The 26,268-nt window shown below is 36.1% G+C and overlaps 1 protein-coding gene and 1 non-coding gene across 6 annotated transcripts in view; one reads left to right on the forward strand and one right to left on the reverse strand.

Moving 5' to 3' along the window:
* Positions 1-24,749, forward strand: part of LOC119051961 (uncharacterized) — a 62,018-nt gene extending 37,269 nt beyond the window's left edge. For 4 of the 5 annotated variants that reach the window (XM_053661129.1, XM_053661128.1, XM_053661130.1 and 1 more), the window contains 3 exons: positions 22,425-22,977; positions 23,846-24,036; positions 24,474-24,749. In XM_053661129.1, coding sequence (XP_053517104.1) covers positions 22,663-22,977; positions 23,846-24,036; positions 24,474-24,645 — 678 coding nt within the window. In that variant the 5' untranslated portion in view covers positions 22,425-22,662 and the 3' untranslated portion in view covers positions 24,646-24,749. Of the gene's footprint in view, positions 1-17,833; positions 17,898-22,424; positions 22,978-23,845; positions 24,037-24,473 lie in introns of those variants that run through there. The other variant, XM_053661132.1, reaches the window with a different exon arrangement.
* On the reverse strand, positions 19,172-19,278 carry LOC119051988 (U6 spliceosomal RNA). Its single transcript, XR_005083043.1, has one exon. It is a non-coding gene; the product is annotated as a U6 spliceosomal RNA (small nuclear RNA).
* Positions 24,750-26,268: the final 1,519 nt, after the last annotated feature.

Here is a 26,268-nt window from a genome sequence, read left to right on the forward strand (position 1 = left end):
CAAGAGCAGCTGTTATAAGGCAGCAGAAAGTACCAAGCATCGCACTCTGCGAAGGTGTTGAAAGGATAACAATAAGTTGTCTCACCACTGATGGAACTTTGAATGGTGCCAAGATTTAGGAACTGCCAACAAAACTTATGACTGTGAACAGCAGATAAACTTATTTTTGGGTCGAGTTTAATTCCCTGGGATCCTCTTCTAGGAAAACTTGAGCCCTCATTTTCTCAGGACTAATGGCTTCATTTTCTTTTTTCTTGTGCTGTTGTCTTGCAAAGGAGCAAGATATGTTTTACTTGGACCTTAGCTGGATCACAGAAGTAACTCCCTAGTTACTCCAGAGAATGTAATGCAGACGTGAGACATTAATCTATTCACCAAAGGGCAAGCCAGTATTAACTGCATATAAGGTCGAGCAGAAAAATGACGTCTATTTGCCACCCATTTTAAGCTTTTCTTCTTAAACTTTTTCCTTTTTAAGAAAAATTTTGGAGCCCTTTTCCCACTTTCTTTCCTTTTTCTTCCTTTGTCCTCATAATTGTAGTAAAAATATAGCTTTTTAAAAGCCTCCTGTTTCATGGATCTGTATGAATAAATCAAAGTTCATTGAAGTTTTTCAAAAGCTACCCATCCTAGAACAGAAGTACATCCTAGAACATAAGACTAGAAAACATTGGCCCAGATGATTTTCATATCATTAGCTGACCACACTTTTTACAAGTCCACCAACTAATCAGGTTTTTTATCCAAAATGTCCAATTGTTTTGATTTTTCTTGGATAGTCATGGTTTACTTTGCAAAAAAAAATGCTCATTGCTTGGTCAAAGTTTTTCTTCTTGCTTCACGATAGGTGCTGCTGCTATCTATTTGTAAGTTTTGTGATGAAAGATGCAACACAAAATTACAATTCTGAGAATAAAAAAGTCAACAACTCAGTCAAGTGTGAAATGATGACATTGTATTTGATAAAAGGGACTAAGCAAAAACACAACGCACCCATCTCTCCCTGCCTGGCTCCACCCAAAACACAGACAAATAGGCACCAATCATAAACTCAGTGGGTGTATTAAGTTTCTTGGGGCTGTTGTAGCAAATTCCTATCAACTGGGTGGCTTAAAACACCATAATTTATTCTCACAGTTCTGGGGGATAGAAGCCCTAAATTGAGGTTTTGACAGAGTTGGTCCCTTCTCAGAGCTCTGAGGGAGAACCTGTTCTGCATCTCTTTCCTAGCTAGTGATGCAAATAAGCAGCATCCGTTGCTGTTCTTGAACTTGTAGATGCATCACTCCCACCTCTGTCTCCATCATCACATAGTGTTCTCTCTGTGCTTCCTTGTGTCCAAATTTCCCTCTTCTTAAAGGGACACCAGCCACATTGGATCTGGGCCCACCTTTATGACCTCGTAAGTCTTCAAAGACTCCATTTCCAAATGAGATCACATCCACAGGTACCAGGGTGGGGCCTTACAAAATGTTTTTGAGGGACACAATTCAAATTGTAATAGTAAGTTTCAGGAGCATTCTGTGTGTGTCCTTATGCAACAGCTAAATTTCAATGTTAGGAAAATGAACTTTTTGGCAAAGAGAAGTGTAAGTTTGTATGCAGTGGGTATGTTATGTGCTTACAAACTATTTCTGCCTACTTAAAAATCATTCTGTGTTATGTTGGTTCTGATCCTAGTCCTCACTTTCTGTAAATTCTATCTTTATTATTCATTTTTGATAGAGGTGAAATTCATTTATTTTTTTTTAGTTTTTAATCTTTAATTTGAAAAATTTTAACATATACAAAGGTAGAGAAAATAATGTAATGAAAGTACACATATTTATCATCCAATTAACTTCAACACATGTCTAATCCTGTTACTTGAACACCTCTCATCCACTTTCTGCATCTCTCCTAATCTTTTGAAACAAATCTTAGACATCAAATTATTTCATCCCTAATATTCCAAAATGTGTCTCTGAATATTAAATATAGCCACAATGCTTTTACATCTCTTACAAATCTAACAATTGATTAATATTATTAAAACAGTATTCAAATTTTGATTTTCCTACACATTTCATTATGGTTTGTTTACATCAGCATGAAAATATACTAAATATATTGTAATTAGTTGATATTTATATTAAATCTTTTTTAATTTGTGAGTTTGATTTCCTCTTTTTGCTACAAGCTACAGGAGCGTCAGCTCGTTAGCAAAGTAGTGCTGAGCTGGGCACCGCGCTGGTCCCTGTGGGACAGAGAGACTGCCCAGAATGACAATTACGCAGCTTCCTTCTGCTGACAGGACACAACACCTAGTGCTGGGACTGCCTTACAGTCTGAGACAAGCTCCTTATCGCATCATGGACTGATAACAAACTGTTCCCAAACTTTTTGCACTGGGGACCACACTTACAGAAGTGCTGTTTTAGAGTATACCACTGTTTGGGTGCTGTTCACTGCACCCCCAGGTGTCATTTAACATGTCCCTGGGTCTCATAGTTCGTGTAGGCCATCTAATACCTTGATCAGATTCAGAATTAATTTTTGGTGAGCCAGCTTCCTGGTGTTGGGTATACTTCCTCCAGCAGGCCATGAAATTTGGATTATATCACTTGTGGCACTACCTGCTAGTTGGTAATTATTTCTTAGATTTATTACTTCATAAGTGATGGCAAAGTAAAGTAGTCTAATTCTATTGTTTCTTCTTCATTTAGTAGCCAGGAAGTTTCTGTATGGAGAACCTTCTTTTTACATACTCCCGGGTTACTTTGGGGTAGAGTCCATTCAGAAAAGTCAGGTAAATTCTTGTTTATTTTCTTTTATAACCAGTTTTCAAGATACTGAGATGGCTTATTCAACATCCTCTGAAGGTGATCTATGAAGGCAGTGATGGATGCGTGTGTGTGCATATGTTTGATGAATTATGGATTTAAACATATTAAGTGTTTCAATACACTGCACTTCTTGTTATGGAACCTAAAATTATCCCATCTTTGGTCAGTGGGAACCTAATGAACTTCATTCCTGAGTCCTTTTGATACACTCTTGAGTGATCTCTAGTAAATTTCTTCATTTCTGGTACAACATAATACCCTAGGTTCATCCTCAGATCTGCCATGCCTGACCTGAAATCAATCAGGTCTCTAAGGAGTGCTGGTCCTCTTATGGCCTCTACCTTTTGGCTGCATTTTTATAGGATTGTTCTGGGATTCAACCGCTCATTAGATACTGTTTTCAACCTCTTTCTCTATTTTATAAAGAACATGTTTTTCCTGAAATAGAGATTATTGTAGATGCAACAGAGCCCTGACAGTCTGTGAACTGCTCAGATAAAACCCAGATGGTTCGCCATCATAACCACAATAAGATTTAATTTTAAAATTTAATAAAGGAAACTTAATGATGAAGTTGCTATGGTCCCTCAGGGTATATTTTGGATCCTCATCTGCCCATATATACTACTCAAGGTATACCTGAATGCTTATGAGATTCGAGTCTTTAGCTATGACAGCAGATCCAACAGTAAATTTCCCCGCCCCAATTCGGCCAACAGTCTTTCAACGAACTAGTGCAGGCCAATTCTTTTTTTTTAAATCACAATATGGAGACAGGCTTAAGGAAGTCTTGGTTTCAAATAATGTTAGTTCCAGATTCATACATTTATTTCTTCTTCTTTCAACATATTTATTGCATGCTCCTTAAGTGTGTAGGGATCTGGATATTCAGAGATGAAGATAAGGAGCCTATTATCCAATCACTGATACCACACAGAGAGATTAAGTTTCAATAGTATCTAAGATTTACATATCACAATCTAAGCAGCATAAAGGAAAATTATTTATTCTTTTGACTATGTAGTCAAATGTATAATGTTATAATTTTCTCACTTTTGATTGTCACTGATAGATTATGTGAAAGTAAAAAATCAGATTAATATAAAAGACTGTATATTTTATTTTAATTTAATTTATTTTAATTGCTGTTCATGTACAGTTTTCTGTCTTTTACTCCCTTTCCAGCCCACCCCTCAGCCCTACCCACCTCTCTCCCATTTCCACCCCCTCTAGTCCCTGTGTCCCTTTCCCCTGAAATTCCCTCTCCTTTCCCCTCTGGTCACTGTCAGCCTGTTCTCCATTTCAGTGTATCTGGTTATATTTTGTTTGTTTGTTTGTTTTGTTGTTTAGCTTCCTGTTAAAAGTGAGATCATATGGTATTGGTCTTTCTCTGCCTGGCTTATTTCACTTAGCATAATGATGGAAGAGTGTATATTTTAAAGGAAACAGTATAATCTTAGGTTGGAGAAGGAAATATTGAGTCTTCAACTGCTAAAACTGTGAGACCTTTAAATGCAAAGTGCCAGACATCTGGTTACTACAGCCTCAGGGCCACAGCAATAAGCAGGCAGGAAACAGGACGATGTCATTCTTAAAAGTCCTGACTTCAGACTTGACACAAAGCCAACGTGTTTCAGTACTTGGCAATGTTATTTTATTGTCATATGTCAAATAATTCTAATTTATGTCCATGTAATCCTACATCTTGAGATTCAGCTTTGCAACAAACAATGGAATTCAATACAATGACAATGTTCATATGAGAGCTGAGTGAAATGAGAACTCGGCTTTTATGTTGGGCTTCAGGAGTCCCAGGGAGGGTCACAAAGTGTTGAAAGGTTTTGGTTGTTTTACTAATTCTGTAGCTTGTGAGTGCGCTTATATCTTTACTAGATTTAGCACTTTCTTACCTTAAGTAACCAAGGATACAACTTAATATACATTAAAAAGATAAAATGTCATATACAAAATGTGTCATTTTACATAAGATTTTTAAAAATCCAATGAAAGAATTCTCAGTGATGGTCAAATCTTTGTATGAAAATGTGTTTACACATGATTTTTGATAGGTTGATATCTATTTTAGAAGGAATCTCAGGGAAATATTCTCAATTTCACTCTGTCAATCTATGCCATTACTGAATATTATTAACTTTGGCCATTCTCTTATTAATTTTTACATATAAGGCATTTTTTCATTTAAACCAGTAACTTCTTATTTATTGGCAATAAAATGGAATTAGAAGTGCACAAACTAAACAATGACAGATCAATCTTATAAAAGCAATGCAAAAATTCTAAGATAAAAGTAATAAAATTCAATAACATCAAAAAAAAAGGGATGTGCCTACTTCATGATTACAAGTGTGGCTCAATGTTAAGAAATCAATTGCTTAGATTCACCATATTAATAGTCATATGGTGAAAACCACAGGCCAAGTCCCTAGGTACCAAGGAAGCTTCCAAGGATATTCCTTCCTCAAGTGTGTGATACATGTGCTTCAGTTCCTAGCTAGCTTTTACATAATTTGGAAATATTGGACCCACTCCCACTAACAACAAGGATAAAACAAAGAAACCCACAGTACATTGGAGAAGTTAAACAGTGCAGTCAGAAGAAAGATGGTATTTAAAACAGTAACTAACTCAAAAGATATACCTTTGTGGATACTGTTTTAAATATCACCTTTGCTATTCTAACTTCGGTTGACTGTGTGGTGTGTGTGTCTGTATGAGTGGATGAGAGAACACACTGACAATATAGATTAGGGAAGATGCTCATAACACATTAATAGTGGTTATTTCTGATATATGTGAGGGGATAGTTTGTAAAATTTTGACTTTCTTTTTTATACTACTAGATAATTAAATTTTATTTTACAGAAAACATGATTTTTAATTAAAAAACTTGCTTAGAAAAAAATTATTCTTTCAAGTTCATTCAGAGTGGAATTATGTAATATAAATATGGATCTGGATATAAAGTGAAATTACCCTTGACCACAAGATATGATATGATGTAATATGATACAGAAATAGATATCTGATATTCTATAACTTACTGCTTAAAGTCTTTTGAGTCATTTCCAAATTCAAAGGCAGTAAAAATCACCTAATTTCCATCTCCTTTAATAGATACTGGCTGTTTTTAGTATTAGATTAAACATAGAATAAGAAATAGCTCTCCACTCTCTGTGGAATACAACACACCATTCCTCTTAGAAGTGGCGATGATACACTTAAACATGTTTCTTCAGGAGTTACGCATGGAGGAGGACACGGATTCCAATTACTAATCACTGGAATCCCTTCTCCTAGTCTCGTTTAAGAGAAGTGTTTTAATAGCAAGTTTTCTTTCTAATATTTTAAAAAACTTTTCAAATTGCAGGAAAGAATAGGCTCCTTCAAGCACCTGGTATAGTTTTTCCACAAGCAAATAACTCTACATATTAAATATGTATTTATAGACTTTCCATTTTGCCAGGTACTGTTTTATTCTTCAGGGATTCATGACCGTTAAAGAGTGAGGCTCCCTGCTAGAGGTGCTAGGCAGGAAGACAGACAGATGCCATGAGGTATTTGGGGACACAAAAGAAGGACAGATCTTACACATGGCTTTGGGGACACAGAAACAAGAAAAAATCAATGAAAACATAACACTTGAATTTATTTTTTAAATCTGAGTGTGATTTTCAAACCAGCAGCAGAGTATGCACAAATCATGAAGATAAAGAGCTGATAGTTGTGTATAATAGAGTATTGTGATATAAACAGAGAAGAGGAAGAAATGACTCAAGATAAAGAAGGGGGAAAGCCACATTATAAAAGGCATTGTTACCAAGCAAAGAGCCCTTCAGCAGGGACCCCATTCTCTGGCTCCAATGAGCATGTCTTCACGTCTTGACTAGTGACCTGCTGTACAGCCCTCAAGTGAAAACTCAACTTGCAACAAAGCATGAATGCTTGTTAGGTGATCAAAACACAAGTGAACAAGGTGAGTTGGATTCTTACAGAGCTATGAAAAATAAAACCTCATCTGTTAGAATAGGCTGTATCTTTGGTATAAAAGGATATACCTGAGTAACAGGATATGCTGTATTCAAGCAACTGAATTTCACTAGCACTTTCATTAAATAGGTTATGACTGAATGAGTTTTAGAAAGACATTTGTTCCCCACCTGCTTTTACCATTCAAAGATGTATTTTTCTTGGCAGAGTGACACCCCAAAATTTGGCTCCATAAGAAGTCTGCATTTCCATGAGTTCTGAAAAAATATAGTCAAGGTTTAACACATGCTTAAATTTTAGTTCAGTTTGGTCTTTTTACAGGCCCCAAGCACAGGTGTATTCAGCTTGCTTTGGTCATTGTGCTATGACATTATGTTATTTTAAGCAATGATACTATTTTTGCTGAGAAATAGATTAAATAGTATAGAAATGGTTTTCTATAGGGGTTTTTTGGCTGAGATTTCTTAAGTGTTATAATAACCACGTCAATTATATTCTAATAAAATAACAATTCATTAGAATTATTTATGGGATCATCTATTTTGTCCCTGGGAGCATTTTAATTTGTAACATTTCTGTTATGCAAACAAAAATGAACAAAGAAACAAACAGAAACCTGGTGGAACCAGCTACAACTTGTAGACTCTAAAAGTTAATTACTCTATCAGAAGAATTTGACTCTTTAATTATTTAGTGGAAATTATTCAGCCAACATACTGTTCTGGGACTATGGCAGGCACTTAATACTGTAATAAATGTCTATGGAACTGAAGTATAAGGTATTATGGAGAGTATGAAGAAATGAAATAAAAAATCCACTCTCCATAAATGAAACACATATTTAGAGCTATTACATTCAGAAAGCAGAAGTTTCTAGAGATGGAAGTTTTAGAGACTCTCTTTTCTAAACTCATAATGTGACAGTTGAGGAAGTACAGGATCAAGGAGAGAAGTGACTTGGCTGGAACTGACCACTGGACTCCAGAGGAAGAGGCACAAGTGGTTAAGTGGAGTCTTATCAAGGCTGAATGCCAAGTCAACTGACTTACATTTAAAAAATACTTAGAGATTTCTGAGTCAAAAGAAAATATGAAGGAGACGTAGCCTTGTAGCCCAGACACCAGCTGCGCCATAACTAGTGTCCCAGTCCCACAACCGATTTCTCCCCCTGACCCCAAACACACATATCTATGGCCTTTTAGCCCAGTTCCTGGGAGAAACACAACCCACTCACTAGTGCCCACAGAGATCCATGCACAGAGAACATCAGTTCAAGAGATTTACTAAAGATGCAAATGTTTGTACACTAGGAGCCAAGGCTCAGAATGATGGGGATGACCATCTCTCCGGCTTTGTTCCCATCTTTTCCTTTCTTTCAACTTTCCTCCTGTTTTCTCCCAGGACAAAAACTAATGATAGCAATCTTTATCTTTGAGAGGTGGAATTTTAGTGATTTCATAAATTTTAAATATTAATTTACTACAGTCTGAATTTTATACTATTTGTGTTATTTAATAATAAAAAAATCAAAATAGTAAAGCAACGTATTGAAAGAGAACAATGATTAATTTGATGCAATTGATTTAATGGACCATAACCAAATAACGTTCAGTTTTTAAAAATTATTTGATGTATTCCGTTGATATTTCTTTGATAAAACAGTTAAGACCAAGGAATAGAATGTTTCATTATAGGTAACAATTCCTCAGGTTAACCAACTCATACATTTGTTCTATTTTACAACAATTTGTTTTTAATCTTATTATCTCTTCCTTATATGCATTTTGACAAGAACACATACTAAAGGAAGATAAATTACAAGCTATTAAATATCATAATTTGGCACATTTTGAAATTTTATTTTTCAGATGTTATTCACATGTAACTCACTTTAACCAAACACTGTCTGATATTAAGCCGGGGTATGTTTCCATTTTGCCTGTTGATAAACTAAGATGGAGAACAACTGAGTGACTCACTTCACTTGAGGGTATGAGTACACCCAGCTTTTTTTGCCTTAAGCAGCAAGAAGTCTGCCTAAGCAGCCTCTTTTGTCCACATGGGTAACCCCGCTGACAACTCTGCCCTCTTGAGAAGCATGCCTCATGGTGACGAAATGGTATGTCATCTCCTCTGTCTGTCCTGTGACCTGGTGTTAATGCAGCAGAATGAATCTGTCTTTCAAAAACTTTCTTCTCTGATCCATTGTCAAACTCGTTTTCACCAGGGGCCAGATCAGCCTCACGGTTGCCTTCAAAGGGCCAAAATAATTTTAGGACTGTGTACATGTAACTACTCCTTGACTGTTAAGGAGTTGGAATTACCTTCAGCCTTTTGAAGGCAACCTTGAGGCTGATGTGGCCTCTGGTGAAAACAAGTTTGACACTCCTGCATTAGAGATTCATGAAGTCAGTTTATACAGTGATTTTCAATCTTTTTCATCTCATGGCACACATAAACTAATTACTAAAACTCCACAGCACACCAATTGATATATTTTTTGCTGATCTGACAAAATAGATAAGTATAATTTTGATTCATATACAGTGAATGGCCATTGTTAGGTTGGCTGTTGTCATTTTTTATTTGAAAATCTAAGGAAAAAGAGGTCCGTGCCCCTGACTGTACAGTCAGGTATTAGATGTTTTAATAATTCTTGTGGTGCACCAGTGTTCCATGAAAAAACAGTGAAAATCACTGGTTTAGTAGACTGGAATCAGGAATTTTTTAAAAGGTAATAGTATCAGCTTTCTTAAATGTGTCCACTGAGCCTAACGAGGCAAACCATAAAGATCTCTTTCTATCTGTATCAGCTGAGGCGGCCATGGCAAACTGCCACACCCAGTTGGTGGCTGATACAACAAAAATGTACTTTCGCACAGTTCTGGAGGCTAGAGTTCAAGACGGAGGTCCTGGTAGAGCTGGTTTCTCCGGAAACCTCTCTCTTTGGCTTGCTGACAGCTGCCTTCTCACTGTGTCCCCACATGGCCTTTCTCTGTGTGCATTCATCCTTGGTGGCTTTTTTTTTCCCCATAAGGACACCAGTCCTATTGCACTAGGACCACTTAAGCACCTCTTTGAAGACATCATGTACAAGTACTGCCAGATAAGGAGTTGGGACTTCAATGTATAAATTTGGCGGGAACACAAGTCCATAACACCATTCTACTTGTTCTTTCTGGCACCACCCCCCGCCAGAGCTCTCCCTGTCACGGCCATCACCGCAGGTATCTCCTGCCGCAGAGAAGAGAAATATTGGACTCAGGGTCCATACAGAAAGAAATTAAATGAAAACCGCAGGTGTGATTACAACCAGTGAGCCTGAATTAACTAAATGAAAACGTAACAATTCCAGTTAAATAAAATGTAAGAGAATGATGCAGCAGGTTTCTTTGAATTATTTTGAACTCACTGTTCTACCACTCAATGAAATATCTGCAAATGTGTCACTGAATTTAAATTCAAAAATTGCATTTAAAAAATTTAGCAGTTCCACATTAGCTAGATTATGAAGGTTACTTTTGTATTCTAAAAACAGAATTTAAACATACTTGTCACCTGATTACCTTATTACCTGATTACCTTACTCATTTTCTGGGAAACATAATCGCAAAGTTTTGTTTTTGTTTCTTTTAAAAGAAAACTCTCAGATCTTTCAATGGAATGGTACTATGGTTTATAGCCTTGATGGAAAACCAACATATCCCTAACATACAAAGAGTATTTCTAGATTATAGAAATTAAATGATAATAAAGCATAATCAAACAGTGGCAAAGTAATGAGTTATTCAACAAAAGGCAAGGGAAAATGGCTAACATATTTAAAGCATAATATGTACAAATAAATCCAGATGAATTTAAAAACTAGATACAAATAAAATCATAAAATGTATAAGAAAACATAAATGAACATATTATTTTTGGAGTACAGAAAGACTTCTAAACATAAAATAAATAAGAACATTGTCAAGAAAGAGATGAATAAATGCCACTTTATAAAAATGAAATATCTCTATGTCCAAAGCCAAAATTAAGTTGTTAAGAATGAGAGAGTAAACTGGAACATTTGCCATTTCTTCCCAATGTCTATTAAAATGACATAAGTTGCTAAAGAAAAATAACAGTAAACTCACAATGACAAAGAGCAGAACAAAGATGACAGCATCATGATATGAAAGACTTAAGCAAAATGATTATTAATAACTTATTTGGAAACTGAGAAAGAAAAATTCTAAGTTAGTAGCAGAGAAAGCTAGGAATCAACTTAAGCTATATTGCAGACCCCAAGAAGTTCAGGAATTGGCGCTAACTGGGGAGAGACAGTGAGCTTGGAGCTCAAAAGAAAGGTCTGTTAAAGAGCAACTCCCCCCATGTGTGATCATGGCCACAGCGAAAAGAGCCAAAGAACTCCCTTCCCACCTGGCAGAAAGCCAGAGACATACTCTCTGAAGAGAGCAAAACTGATGTTTCCTAGATTGGAGGACAGCAGGTACACCGCAGGCAGGATGACGATGCTAGAAAGGGGCAGATTGAGGACGGTCTATATTGTATATTGAGTACTAAGAAATCTCTCTCTTGCCCCGTGTTTGGACTCACCTCACAGAATTTTGACAGCTAGTTTTACACTTTCCAGGCAGGAGAGTAGAAGATTCTTTTCTGTAGCAATTGGACCAGCTCAAGAAACCTAAAATTACATTATAGGTCCCCCAAAGAAATGTCCACAGCAACAGAAACTGCCCAGTGAACTACCCTGTAGTGAGACCTACAGGTGACAGCCCGTGGCCCAGAAAGACTGTCATTAGTGTTTTCCTCTCTCTCTCACAGTAACAGACAAGCAAGGAAAACTAGATACACAGAGAAAACTCTAATATAAAATATAAAAGGAAAAAAGCTACTCAGAAACAAGAGAGACATAAGGACATAGAAGCTTCAAAAATTTTCTCGGAAGTATAAAAGACATGTGGCACCCAAAAGCAACAATAGAATTGTATCCTTAAATTATACTTTTAAAAGGGGGCCACACTAAAAACAAAAAATTATAAACAGCAAGAATTTATTTTAAAAAGAAGAAAATTAAAGATGAAGATATATTCTAGAATGTAGAGAAGAAAAAATAAAACAAAAAAAGAAAATACAGGAAAATTAAGGATCATAAGGCTTGAAATCTGAATAGTAGGTATTAAAGAGAGAAATAGAGAAAAAAGAGAGATAGAGAGAACCAAAGCAAGCATAGATATTTCAAAAAAAATTTCCATAACCAAAGAGCAAGTAGTTTCCATATTGCAAGGGTACATTGAGTGTTCATTACAAATGGATAAGCATGGAAACACACCAAGGTACAATATCATGAAATTCCAGGAACAGTAGAGTTGAAGAGAAAAACCCTAAAAGCTTCCAGAAGGAAAAAAAATCATATTAAATTCAAAGGATAAAAAGTTGGAATGAAAACAAGCTCTGAGCAGTAAACCTTGTAGCTGGGGAAAAGTGGAGCAATGCTTTCAAGCTTTTAAGAAAAATTCTAACTAGCATTTGTCAATTGCAGGATTATTGTCTGAGAAGTTTCTTCCATTACATTAGGGAGCTCACCATGTCAATAGCTTTAGCTTTCTTCTTGGGCTGATAAAGATTCCATGGATAAAAATTTTCAATTTTTCTGCCTGTAGATATAACCTGAGAGTTAGAATTCTGTGACCTGAGTCTAGAAATAAGTGGGTGAGTGCTGCAATCCTTTCTATAGCCAGACTATGGATAAGGTATGAGGGAAGAATGAACATAAACTCAGATATGCATCCATTAAAGCCCTTTTCCATCAAAGTAAGAGATTAAACAAAGAAAGGATAAAGCACAGAATTCAGGAAAACCAGGGTTCAAAACACATTAGAAAGGTAAAATAGAGGCCTGTGAGGATGGCATCTGTCCAGCAGGCCCAGGGAAGAGCATGTACAGAATGTGGCTGCTTGGAGGCTCTGGGATAAACTTCTCCTGGTAGATTAAGTTTATAGAACACCTGCCATTTAAAAATATACTAGGAAGAAATTTACACAGGGAGTTTGGGGAATAATTAGACATAAAAATGTAGAAAACAAAAAAGGAAGAAATTAGGAACTCCAGGGGTGACAAAGTTGTATTGAAGAGAGTAAGTAACCACAGAAGCTGTGCATGTTGGAGCTGTGAACGCCATTGCACAGTCATGCTGATGCGTGACCTAGGGAAGACTGCAATGGCACTGGTTCTGGGCAGTCGGGCAGAGTGTTTATGGATGGTGGGTGCTAGGAGGGAGGCAAAAGACAGGTAAATCTTTATCTTTCATAATATGGAGCCAAAAGGTAATGACTATAATTTTTTAAAAATTAAGAAATAGAGAAGCAAGTGACTTCTGGCCAAGATGGAGGCATGGGTGGAAACATTGTGCCTCCTCGCACAACCAAGTTTAAAGACAACAAAGTTTTAGTAACAAAAACACAACCAAAACACAGAAAATTGAACTTTATGGAAGTCCGACAACAAGGAACCATTCAGCCAGACTGGTAAGAGGGGCAAAGCCAGTGGCTGGCTGAGCGGAGATGCACAGAAAAAATCAGCCAGACCGACCCAGGTGCGCAGGAGGTGGTTGGCAGATCCCAGGCGTGGGGTGGCAATGGGAAGACCCAGTGGGGGTGTGAGGTGGCAGGCTGACCGTGGTCACACATTCATGCACAGACAAACCAGGTGAAGGAGCGAGCAGTGAGACAGACAGCGCAGGCCCCAGCGGCTTGTGGGAAGCAGCAGAGGGGACCGCTATTGCCCCTCTCTGACCCTGCCCCTACATGTAGCATCACAACCCAGAGACTGAGTTGCCCCGCCCTGGTGAACACCTAAGGCTCTGCCCCTCATACATAACAGACACAAACAGACCAAAACATTATGGCTCAAGAACATCTCAAAGCCCCAGAGCCAATAATTCTAAGCGACCAAGAGATAGCCAAAATATCAAATGCACAGTTCAAAACACTGGTGATCAGGATGCTCACAGGACTGGTTGATTTTAGTCACAGATTAGAGGAACATATGAAGGCTAAACTAATTGAAATGAAGGGAAATGCACAGGAAACCAACAGTGATGGAAAGGAAACAGGGACTCAAATCAAGGGAGTGGACTAGAAGGAAGAAAAAAATGACCAAATAGGAAAATATGAAGAAACAAGGATTAAAAAAAATGAGGAGAGGCTTAGGAACCTCCAGGACAACTTTAAACGTTCCAACACCCGAATTATAGGGGTACCAAAAGGGGAAGAGGGACAGCCACGAGTGGAAAACTTATTTGAACAAATAATAAAGAAGAACTTCCCCAATCTGGCAAAGGAAATAGACTTCCAGGAAATCCAGGAAGCTCAGAGAGTCCCAAAGAAGTTGGACCCAAGAAGGAACACACCAAGGCACATCATCATTATATTAGCCAAGATTAAAATGAAGGAGAGAATCCTAGAAGCAGCAAGAGATAAGGGGACAGTCACCTACAAAGGAGTTCCCATCAGACTGTCAGTGGATTTCTCAAAAGAGACTTTACAGGCAAGAAGGGGCTGGAAAGAAGTATTCCAAGTCATGAAATCCAAAGACCTACAACCAAGATTGCTCTATCCAGCAAAGCTTTCATTTAGAATGGAAGGGCAGATAAAGTGCTTCTCAGATAAGATCAAATTCAAGGAGTTTATCATCACCAAGCCCTTATTATATGAAATGTCAAAGGGACTTATCTAAGAAAAAGAAGATAAAAAAGATGAACAGTGAAAGGACAGCAAACTCACAGTTATTAAGAACCACACCTAAAACAAAAGCAAACTAAGAGGACAGCTAGATCAGGAGCAGAACCACAGAAATGGAGATCACATGGAGGGTTAGTGACAGGGGAGTGGGAGGAAGAGAAGGGGGGAGAAGTTACAGAAAATAAGTAGCATAGACAGTAGGTAGAAAATAGATAGGGGAGGGCAAGAATAGTATGGGAAATATAGAATCTAAAGAACTTGAGACATGTGGTCATAAACTAAAGGGGGGAATGGTGAGGGAGGGGTGTGCAGTGTGGAGGGGGATCAAGGGGGGAAATAGGACAACTGTAATGGCATAATCAATAAAATATATTAAAAAAAGAAATAGAAGTACAAAAATGATATTTAGAAACATGAATATAAATGCCAAAGAAAGAACTAAAGAAAATGTTAAAAGCTCTCCGAAAGGAGACACTTGTGGTAGGAAGCTGAGATAAACAGATATGGATAAGAGATGGATAGATAGATAGATATAATAGATAGGTGGAATAATTAAGCTTTCTAGAACTACTTAACCCTAAAGTATTTGCAGGTACATCTTTCAAAAAATTAAAACTAAATTTAAGACATCTAGACATTGAAAAGCAATAGTCAGAAGTAGAAAATCATTTGTAACAAATATTACTGAAGACTAATATCCTTATATAAACTATATTTAAATTCAGTTTTAAAAATCAGTAGCACTCCAGTAGGGAGAAATAGGGCCAGATTAGAGATAATTTGCAGGGTAGAAGATGCCAAAGAGTACAGTCTTTTTTAGTAATAATGAACAGAAACCTTAATGAGATTTCTTTTATCAATCAAAGGGGAAAATATTAACAAAGCAATAGTATGCGGGACCGGTGCAGTTGCTCTTCCACGGGCTCTTTTATGGGATCTATGAAATGATTCAATCTTACCCACAAGTCATTTACCAATATGTATAGAGAACTTTAAAAAGTCTTATACTATTTAACTAGTAACTCATTTTTTCTAGGAAATTTTCCAAAGGAAAAAAAATCAGAATTGTAAATTAAGTATTATGTGGTAAGAAATTGGAAACAACCTAAATGTCAAAATTATGCTTCTGTTGTGTGTGTTTCTTAGTTTGGCTGCTGGTTACGCCAATATTTTCACTCCACGAACATTTATTGAACTATAGAATAATGATTTGTTCACTCAGTTGTATGTGTGCATATATGTGTATACATATACATACAAATAATAAGCAATGAAGTATAAGAATAAAAAAGAAAATGCTTTAAACCTTTAAAAATATACTTTAAAAAACCAATGAAGTGAAAAGGTTCACATTATAAGTGAAAATGCAGAAGTATATATGGTATTACACATTAAAAAACTAATGGTATAAAAATAAATACAAAATGTATTAATCTTGTGTTATAAAAACATGTTACCTTTATTTTAATGGTATCTAAAATAATAATATTAAAAATAATATTTGTGTAGCACGTTTTGGCAAAATGTTTTGAAATTTGTAATGTTTTTCTTTTTCTTATTACAGGCATCTCTTGTCTAGGTCATTATACAATTAGCTCAGTACATTTTCTCTCCTTAGGTGTTTATTTTCTGAAATTGTCTTTAATTGCTCATCTAAACACATGAATTCTTATAATGAGAGTATAAGAGAGTTTAGCCATTTTACTAAATCACCAAAGAAAAATCATTAGCATTTATTTATATGAGTGATTTTCAACCTTTTTTTTAATCTCACAACACACATAAACAACTTATTAAAATTCTGTAGCACAGCAAAAATACGTTTTTTCTGATCTGACAAAAAAGTAAGTATAATTTTGATTCATTCACACAGAACAGCTATTGTGCTTGCTGTTGTAATTTTTTTATTTGACACTTCGGGGAAAAGAGGTCAGTGCCCCTACTGAAGAGGCAGGTGTTGGATATTTTCAGGATTCTGGCGGCACAGGAATGTGCCGGGGCGCACCAGTGGAAAATTGCTGATCTAAATCAGAAAAAAAGCAGTATAAAGTGTAGTAAGAAACAAGTTGAAAGTCATAGAGTAAGAAACTAAAGCTTAAACAAAAAATCCCAACTAGCCCTGCTGGCTGTGGTTCAGTTGACTGGGCATTGTCCTGCAAAGTGAAAGGTCGCCTGTTAGATTCTAGGTCAGGGGACTTGCCTGGGTTCAGTCCCCTGTGGAGGCCAGTATGAGAAGCAACCAATGAAGATGTTTCTCTCCTTTTTCTCCCTCCTTTTCCCTCTCTCTAAAGATCAATTTAAAAAACTTAAAACCAAAAATCAAATATGTCTAGAAATAAACCTAAAAAATTTGCAATGCTGCTATTAAAATATTTTAAAACCTCTAAAAAATATATATAACTAAGTCAATTTTCCTCAAATCACTGTATATGTTCAATAAAGTCAAATCTCAGCAGGATTTGTCTGTTTGTTTATGAAAACCTACAAACTGATTCTAAAATGTATATGAATAAAGTCCATGGCTATTCTGGGGGGAAAAGGGCAAGAAAGGCAACAACATGCTACGAAACTATTGTCCTTAAAACACTGCTCCTGGCACAGCAACAGCCAGATGGGCACACTGCACAGAACAGGGGGCTCAGAATTGGGCTCTTTTTATGTATGGCGACATGATAGAGATGGTGTTACATAAGTTTTAGAAATGAGAAATGATTCAGTAAAGCAGATAGAATAATTACGTCACAGTGTGCGGCAAAGATGAAGTTAGATCCCTATCTCACACCACATCTCACTCCAAATGAATTGTAGATCTCTATACGACCCTTGCAGTCTCTAAGACTGGCCATGATTTAAAGGCTGAAATATACAATGACTTCCTGCAAAATAATAAGAAAAAGACAAAATACGCAAAGAATACTGAGCAAAGTACATCAGGAAATGTTTATTTTCCTGTCAGATTAATGTCCATTACCTAACAAGATAACTTTTTAATCCTACATAAATGTCAAGAAAAAGTATTTTAAATATGTCTACCATAGGAAAATATATAGAAAAACAAAAGCACTTCTGCTGGGAGGCCAAATTAGAGCAAGATTTCTGATAACAATCTCATAGCACTTGATGAAATTAAGTATGTGTATACTCTATACCACAACAATTTAATTCCTGGAGAAGTATCCCTGAGAAACTTTTACTCGGCTCCAAAGAGAACAAAGAATGTGATTACAAGGCATTGGAAGCAAAGCAGATTTCCATCCCCAGAGATGTCTACAATGAACACCTTGTGATCCTGAATAGGACAGAACACTGCAGCACTCACTGAGTAAGAGCGACTAGTAAAAAGAACTGAAATAAAATTTATAGCACAATGTTATATGTGAAAAATTGAATAAAACTCACACAAAAATACAATGTTATTTATGTATTTGCCAAGGATATGCATATACTTAATGACCACACAGAAAGTGGATTAGCAGAACAGGAATAAATGTATTAGAGTCACTGTGCACGCAGGGATTGGAATTGGGAATGGGAATGGGGATGAAGAGGACAAGAAATCAATAGAAAGCCCTGGATGGTGTAGCTCAGTGGATTGAGCATGGGCCTTAGGAACCAAAGGGTCACTGGTTTGATTCCCAGGCAGTGCATATGCCTGGGTTGTGGGCCAGATCTTCAGTGGGGGGGTGTGAGAGGCAACTACACATTGATGTTTAATTCTCTCTTTCTCCTTTCCTTCCCCTCTCTCTAAAAATAAATAAATAAAATCTTTAAAAAAAGAAATCAGTAGAAAACAAGAGGGACCTTGGAAATGACAAATGTCATGAGCAAGTATTATAATCATCTCAGTTCTATGAACCTGAATCTTTATTATATCAATACATATACATTTAAAATTTTAATAAGAAGCACAAAAAGCGGTTCTGAAACAGAAGGGCTAAATCTACACTTCGACAAACACTGACAAAGTCTGAAATTCTAGAGTCCTACAAACCCAAGTTCTTTGTAATTTCTCCTACAAAGAGGTCATCTGCATCATTATGGGAATGTGGTGGAGAAAGGTGCTAAGATTGTGAGGGGATTTTTCTATGTAATTTCAAAGTGATTAATTCAAAGTTTGTGTTGTATATAAGACTATAATTTTTATGTAAATAGAGGTTGTTCATAGTAATGATGACTATAGCTTATTGAGTCCCTAACACATCAGTGACTAAACAATATATATAGTAGTTCTTTACATAGGTTTACATTGCTTCTTAAACTCTTCTGCATGCCCTCAAATATCTCACAATGAAAATGTGTTTAGTTTTAAAACATTATGAATTAGATACTTATATGTGTATAATGATGATATGACCTTTCGTTTTATAGTTATACATATTACCTGTTTTAATCCTAATAAGAACACTGACATATTTCAGCTTTACTTGCTGGTTATGTAAATTTGAGAAAGTTCATTAACATCTTTTAATTTCAGTTTCCTACCCTTGAAATAAAAGAACATAATCTCCTAGAGCTGCCATTGAGATTAAATAATGACCAAAAATCACTTCAAAAAAAATCTGGGCACATAGTAGTTTTGAATAAGTAGTTTTGGTTTTTTTTATGGAGTGCTTCACGAATTTGCATGTTGTCCTTGCTCAGGGGCCATGCTAATCTTCTCTGTATCATTCCAATTTTAGTATATGTGCTGCTGAAGTGAGCACAGAATAAGTAGTTTTATATTATTATAATAGCTCATGTTTTAGAATAAGTTACTAAAATTTAGAGAGATTAAGTAAAGCTGGGTGTGAGGCCTTAAGGTTCTGGATCTCAGTACAATGCAGCCCAACTACATCCTTATACAATATGATGGTAAGTTCACTTAGGTTGCATTAGTAGATAGCAGGGGTGGCAGGTTACATTTTCCAAGGATGGCCAGACAAATGGCTTCAGTGCATTCCCTCTTTTACTCTAATGAACAAAATAAACTAACAAACAAAATAGAAACAGAATCATAGCTATAGGCAACAAACCGACAGCTATCAGGGAAGGAGGCGGAGCATTGAGCTGGGTGGAAAAGATGAAAGGATTACACAAAAACACCAAAACTGATGGACACAGATGATAGTATGGTAATTACCAGAAGGAAAGGATAGAGAGATATCAGAAGATAAAGGGGGGATAAATGGTGATGAAGGAAGGAAACTTGACTTTTGGGGTGGTGAACACACAATACAATATACAGATGCTGTATTACAGACCTGTATACCTGAAACCTATATAATTTTATTAACTAATGTCACCCCAATAAATTCACTAGAAAAATAAGAAATAAAATATGACTTTAGCATTCTCTCAACAAAGTTTGTATCTCTACTCCTTGAATCTCAGTGAGCTCTGTGACTGCTGTGCCTGATAGACTATGGCCGAAGTAACACTTTGCTTGTTCTGGGTTTAACCCTTAATGGATTCCCAGCTCCTCCTTTCTGTCTCTTGGCACTCTTGCTCTGGAAATGCTCCCTCTTGGAACCAACAGCCATGCTACAAGAAGTCCAAGTCTAATGAGAGGCCATTTGTAAATGCTTTGGTTGTTAGCCAGCTGAGCTCCCAGCCAATAGCCAGCATCAACTGCCAATTATGTGACTGCCCATTTTGGACACCCCCTTGCCCCTTATTCTGCTCCTAGATAACTGCTGGCCAATATAACATCACATGAAGCAGAAAAACCAGGCAACTCAAAGAAATGTGAGAAATAATAGAAAGTTGTTCTTACTAAATTTTGGAGTGGTTTGTTATGTAGCCATATCATGAGTCTACATTGTTTAAGAAGAATTTCAGGGCTGGACTAAGGATCCTATGATTTGAAGTAGTGTTCTCTGGGAAATGCTCTCTAGATTCTAAACTACTGGCATACAAATCGGTGTTAGGTAATATTGGTAAGTTTTGGATCACTATATTGAAATGTGTGCAGAAGTTGGTGGAATACTTGATTTATATAATGCAGTTTGAATTAAGACAAAAAGATTTGGTGCAAACCACTACATTTCCTCTACTAATAACAAACTATAAATGTCTTCCCAGTGAATATGGGTTAGTGTCTGTCTTCTGGCCTTGACTGCTAGCTGTTATTCAGCTATTAGATAAATGGAGCTACTCATGCCCTCAGTGGCAAATATCCATATGTTACCAAATTCACAAATTATAGTTCTATTTGTCACCCCATTGTGAAACTAATCACTTATTACCTGGAATTAAAGGTAGTTCTGCCAGCTTCAGAACTCTGTTTCCCTAAAAATATTAACTGAAGCAGCTTTTTGCAGGAAAATGAAAATATCTGAATTCTGTACATACCTGTGAAATTCCGGGACATTATCTCCTTCATAATGACTATCATAACCTAAGGAGCCTGCTGCTTAAGGTTAAAACCTGGGTTATAGCTGACAAATGAAAAGTATTCGTGTGTACAGTTTAAATATTTGAATATGTGATAAGCTAATAATAAATAGATGCCTCTGGCTAATTAACCTTGATATAAAAAGACATTATTCCAAGCAAAACCTTAATAATTTAGGTGTATTACTTGAGAATTCCAAGAACCTTCTATACGTCCAATCTGCTGCTATTTTAACTTATCTTGAATATTTTCAATTGGTTACAAAATAAGAATGTGTCTGCCAGTAGCTCCACATACTGCTTCTCTCTGGGTGAACATTTCTAAAAGATTAACCTTAATCACTCAGTTTATAATTTTAGGACACTTAAAATGACGAATAAATTATTAATCAAATAAGCAATCTCAAAAATTTACTTTTTCAAGCAACAATTTATCCTCATTTTCAGGTTCTTTGTTTTTTATGACATAAATATGAATGTGTCACTCACAATCGAAGAGGCCAATAAGCTAGTCTCAAAGTATAGTAAGAACTAGAACGATACTTTTTAATGTTTTCTATATGAATATTTACTATGGAAAACTATTGCATGGTTCCCTAGCAATTTGCAATTAGAGTCCAAGGATCTTTGGGATTAGGTTAGCGGCTTCCCAAGGGAATACTGCCCACTAAACTCACAGAATAATGTTCACCCCTAAAACTCTTCTTCCTCATGGATGATAATGGCTCCTGTGGAAGTATAAGCTTTGCAGTCACTAACCTAAATGGCTTTTAATTCAGCACAATATTTCATGGGTTTCTTTCATTCCCTAAATTAGCAGTATGTCAGGTTTCTTTGTTGTGGATTTTAAACATTACTATTTGTTTTTTAGGTTTAAATGACCATCACTATTTGTTATACATCATGCTCTCCACCTTCTTCATTTCTCTACACTGATTCATTTTTCTGTTGACTATTGTACATCCTTTGGTACTTGTCCCACAAAGAGCCTGTCAGTTACATCTTTTGAGTGCTTATACATCTTCAAATATCTTAATGTGTTAAATTTCTTACCACTATCAAAATTAAAAAATATCTTGTATATTTTTCCCCTACACAAAAGTATAGAAAAAGGCCCAATGAAATTCCTGCATATACTAAGATGTAGGTTAAATTTCTCCTAAATTTCTGTGGATTGCAATTTAACTACACATATTGGCCTTGTCAGTACTGAAGAGATCAAGCCTTCTAAGCAGACATATTATTTTTTTGTTAGATTTTTTATATTTAATTCATATGGAAATTTTCTTTTTAAAAAAGCTAATAAAACCAAGCTTGACATTTTGAAATCTAAATTTCTTTAAAATGTATCTAATCCACCATTTATTCAATGCTTATCATTTAGCTATAAAATAAACAAAAATTGGTGCAGGGCGGGACTGTGTTTTACAAATTGGACCATGACACTTCGTGTTCTCTCTTTCCACCTGGCACCAAGCCATGGGTACCTCTCAGGACAATTGGCACAAGCACTAAAATGCCAAGGACAAGAGAAAGCTCTACCACAAGAAGCAAAAATATGAGCTGGGACACCCTGCTGCCAACACTAAGACTGGCCCTGGTCATACACATGGTCCGCATGTGGGGAGGCAACAGGAATCACCGAGCCTTGAGGCTGGACTTGGGCAACGTCTCCTGGGGCTCGGAGTGTTATATGCACAAAACAAGGATTATTGATGCTGTCCACAATACGTCCAGCAATGAACCGGTCTGTACCAGACCCTAGCCGAGAACTGCATGGTGCTCACCGACAGCACAGCGTACCGACAGTGGTATCAGTCCCATTATGCACTGCCCCTGGGCTGCAAGAAGAGGAAGAGATTTTAAACCAAAATGATCCAAGAAAGTTCACAAGAAATATGATAAAGGAAAAGTCTTCTAGAGGAGCAGTTCCCAGGGCAAGCTTCTTGCACACACTGCTCCAAGGCCAGGCCACTGTGGGCAAGCAGATGGCTTGTGTTCCAGCGCAAGGAGCTGGAGTTCTATCTGAGGTAAGTCAATGCCCAAAAAAGGCAAATAAATCCTCTTCCCTCCTATCTTAAAAGCTCATGTCAAAACAACAACAACAACAACAAACATCCTCGTGTAATAAAGGTGTTTATTCTCAGGTAAAAAATTAAAATTAAAAATTAAAAAATTCGCCAATTATTTGGATATTTGTTCCAAACTATAGCAATAGTTTTAACTCTGAGTTAACAAAAGATTGTTAAGTTCAGTCATGAAGCTTAAGAAGTCATTTTCCTTGTAACTTAACTAGTTGATTATTAAGAATATTTTAAGATAATCTTCATTAATTTGATAGGCAAAAAACATTTTTCATCTCTGGCAGTTGAATAAGTCATGTTTGATTACAAGTGAGTTGAACCATTTTCCTCATTTAATTGGACACCTGTACTTCTTCCAGTAGATTCCCTAATTTTCCCTTTGTCTACTTGTTTGTCGTGGGGTTCAAATTTTCCTTATTGATTGGACAAACTTATCACTTATACAGATGGAAAATGTTATGGACTAAATTGTTTCCCCAAATTTATATATTGAAGTTTTAATCCCCAATGTGACTGTATTTAGAGAAAGGGTTTTAAAAGAAATAATTAAGGATAAATATCAAATTAAGAACAAATCGACAGAAATCAGATGGGAGGGGGATAATGGGGGAAAGAAGGGGAAGGGTTATCAAGGAACATGTATAAAAGACCCAAGACAAAGCCAAAGTCAGGTAGGATTGAGGGTGGGAGGTGGGGCCAGGGAAAGTGGTGGTGGGAAAATGGAGACAACTATATTTGAATGTTAATTTAAAAGAAGATTTAAAAAGAAATAATTAAGGTTAAATAAGATCATTAGGCTGGGGCTGTCATTCAGCAGGCCTGGTGTCCTCACAAGACAAGACTCCCAGGATGCACCTGCACAGAGAACAGTGTGTGTGCGCGCGGACACAGCGAGAGGACGGCCGGCCATCTGCAAGAAGAGAAAGGCCTCTGGAGGAACCAACCCTGCTGGCAACTGGATCTTAGATACACCAGCCCCCGGCACTATGAGAAAATAAATGTTATGTAAGTGACACAGTCTCTAATATTTTGTTATGGCAGCCTGAAGAGATCCACAGAGTAACTAAAAAAATTATCTATTTCTGTATTGAAATCTTTTTCTCCTACTTTATTCATGGCTTTTAAATATTGTTTTGAAAAGTTCTTAAAGATTTTGTTTAAAGTAATTAAATCTATCACTTTCTTTTCCAAGGGTTTACCTTTGGATTTTATTTAGAAAAAATTTTCAAGTTTGAAAATGACATCAATATTCCTTTTTTCTAATATTTTTGTAATTTGATCTTGGGCATTTAAACTGATGATCGATTTAAACATTCACACATTTATAGTTTATTTTGCTACACGATGTAAGAGGATTCTTTCCTGAAAGTTAATTTTGCTAACAGTATTAGTGAAATAATTCATCTTCTTGTACCGATCTAAATTGCTTATTTTTTTAACAGTTGTTTTGTAAGTACAACTGCTCATTTCATGCAATTATCTTACAAGTTGGGCAACACGCATCCGTTGACCTGTTTCAGTGTGGGCACCACAGTCACGTTCCGGGACCGCCACACCATCACAGCACGTCGCAACACCAAGAGCAGCGAGGCAGTGTCTCCCAGCTGCTGCTGACACCTCAGGCATCTTGTTTTCTTAACATTACTATGGCTATTTTTTTACATTTTTCAGATAAAAATCTCATAATATTGTGACAGAGTTAAATTAACCATAATCAGATTTTACTTGGGATTAAATTAAATGTATATGGTGTTTGGGTAGTAAAATTATTTTACCATTTCAGCTTCCCATTTGGAAATATATCTTCCAATTTACTCACACCTTGTTCGAATCCTTTAGTAAAAGTTTGATGTTTTCATTATATAGGTTCCATGCAGTTCTTGTTACATTTATTCTTATATATATTTTTTATTATTCTTATTGGCATTTTTCTTTCTAATGAATTTTTAACCAAATTCTGCTGAGTATAGTAAAATTAATGCTGGTACATATATTATAAATAGGTAGTTTCTATTTTATAAGATTTAATATTTTAAAGTTGATTTGGGGGTTTTAAGAAAAAGGGGAAGGATTCACAGGAATAAGTATAAAGGACACATGGACAAAAATTAAGGAGGGTGGAAATGGGAGGGAGGGGGAGCACTGAGGGGTGGGTTGGGATGGGAGTAAAAGACAGAAAACTGTACTTGAACAATAATTTAAAAATTATTGTAAAAATAATAATTTTTTCATCTTTTAAATAATTAACAACTATTAAAACAATTGAAAGAAAATTCTGTCCTCTGTACTGATTTCTTCCTCTGTCTTCGGTTTACAAAGTATGTCTCGATGATGGCCTTTGTTTTTTACTTTTATTTTTAAATAGACGAGTGTAGACAAGATGCATGATAACAACAGTTACGGATCCCTAGAACCAAATTTTAATTGACATTTACTTATATATTAATTTAAAAAAAACAAAAATAAAAAGCAAATTCCCTGAAGCCTTATAAAGAAAGAAAGAATTATTAGGGGAAATTCCATTTTGATGTGTCAATTGCTTAAAATATGCTGAATCACTTAAAACTGCTAGAAATATATTGCATAATAATGGCAATTTTTTGGCTATTGAAAATTTGGAATGATGACATTAGTATTCTTCCATTAAGTTGTCATTTTCTATAGTTTTTAGAAATACATTTTTTAAAGATTTTATTTATTTATCTTTAGAGGGGAAGGGAAGGAGAGAGGGAGAGAAACATCAATGTATGGTTGCCTTTTGTGCATCCCCTGCTGGGAACTGGCCTGCAGGGAACCGGCCTGCAACCTGGGCATGTGCCCTGACTGGGAATCGAACCGGGATTGTCTGGTTCGCAGGCCTGAGCTCAGTCCACTGAGCTACACCAGCCAGGGCTAGAAATACATTTTTTATCTTACTAAGAAATCATCCTTCCATTTCTAGTTTACTTAGATGGGTTTAATATATTTTATTTTAACAGAAATTGTTATTGAGTTTTATTAAATTTTATATTCTTATCTAAGCAAACAATTCAATAATTGTCTATATTAGCTTATTAATGGCTTAAATATATCATTAGATTTTCAAATAGTAAATGGATCTTGCATCTTGAAATGTAGTTTATTATATATGTTGTGTTACTATTTTAGTGTTGAAATAAATTTGCTACTATTCTATTTAAAATTTTATTTCTGAATAATATTCAAGATAGATTATTCAGACCTACTATGCAGCTAAAA

Source organism: Artibeus jamaicensis, unplaced genomic scaffold, assembly GCF_021234435.1.
Source record: "Artibeus jamaicensis isolate MK-2021 breed Jamaican fruit bat unplaced genomic scaffold, CSHL_Jam_final scaffold_916, whole genome shotgun sequence".
NCBI lineage: Eukaryota > Metazoa > Chordata > Mammalia > Chiroptera > Phyllostomidae > Artibeus > Artibeus jamaicensis.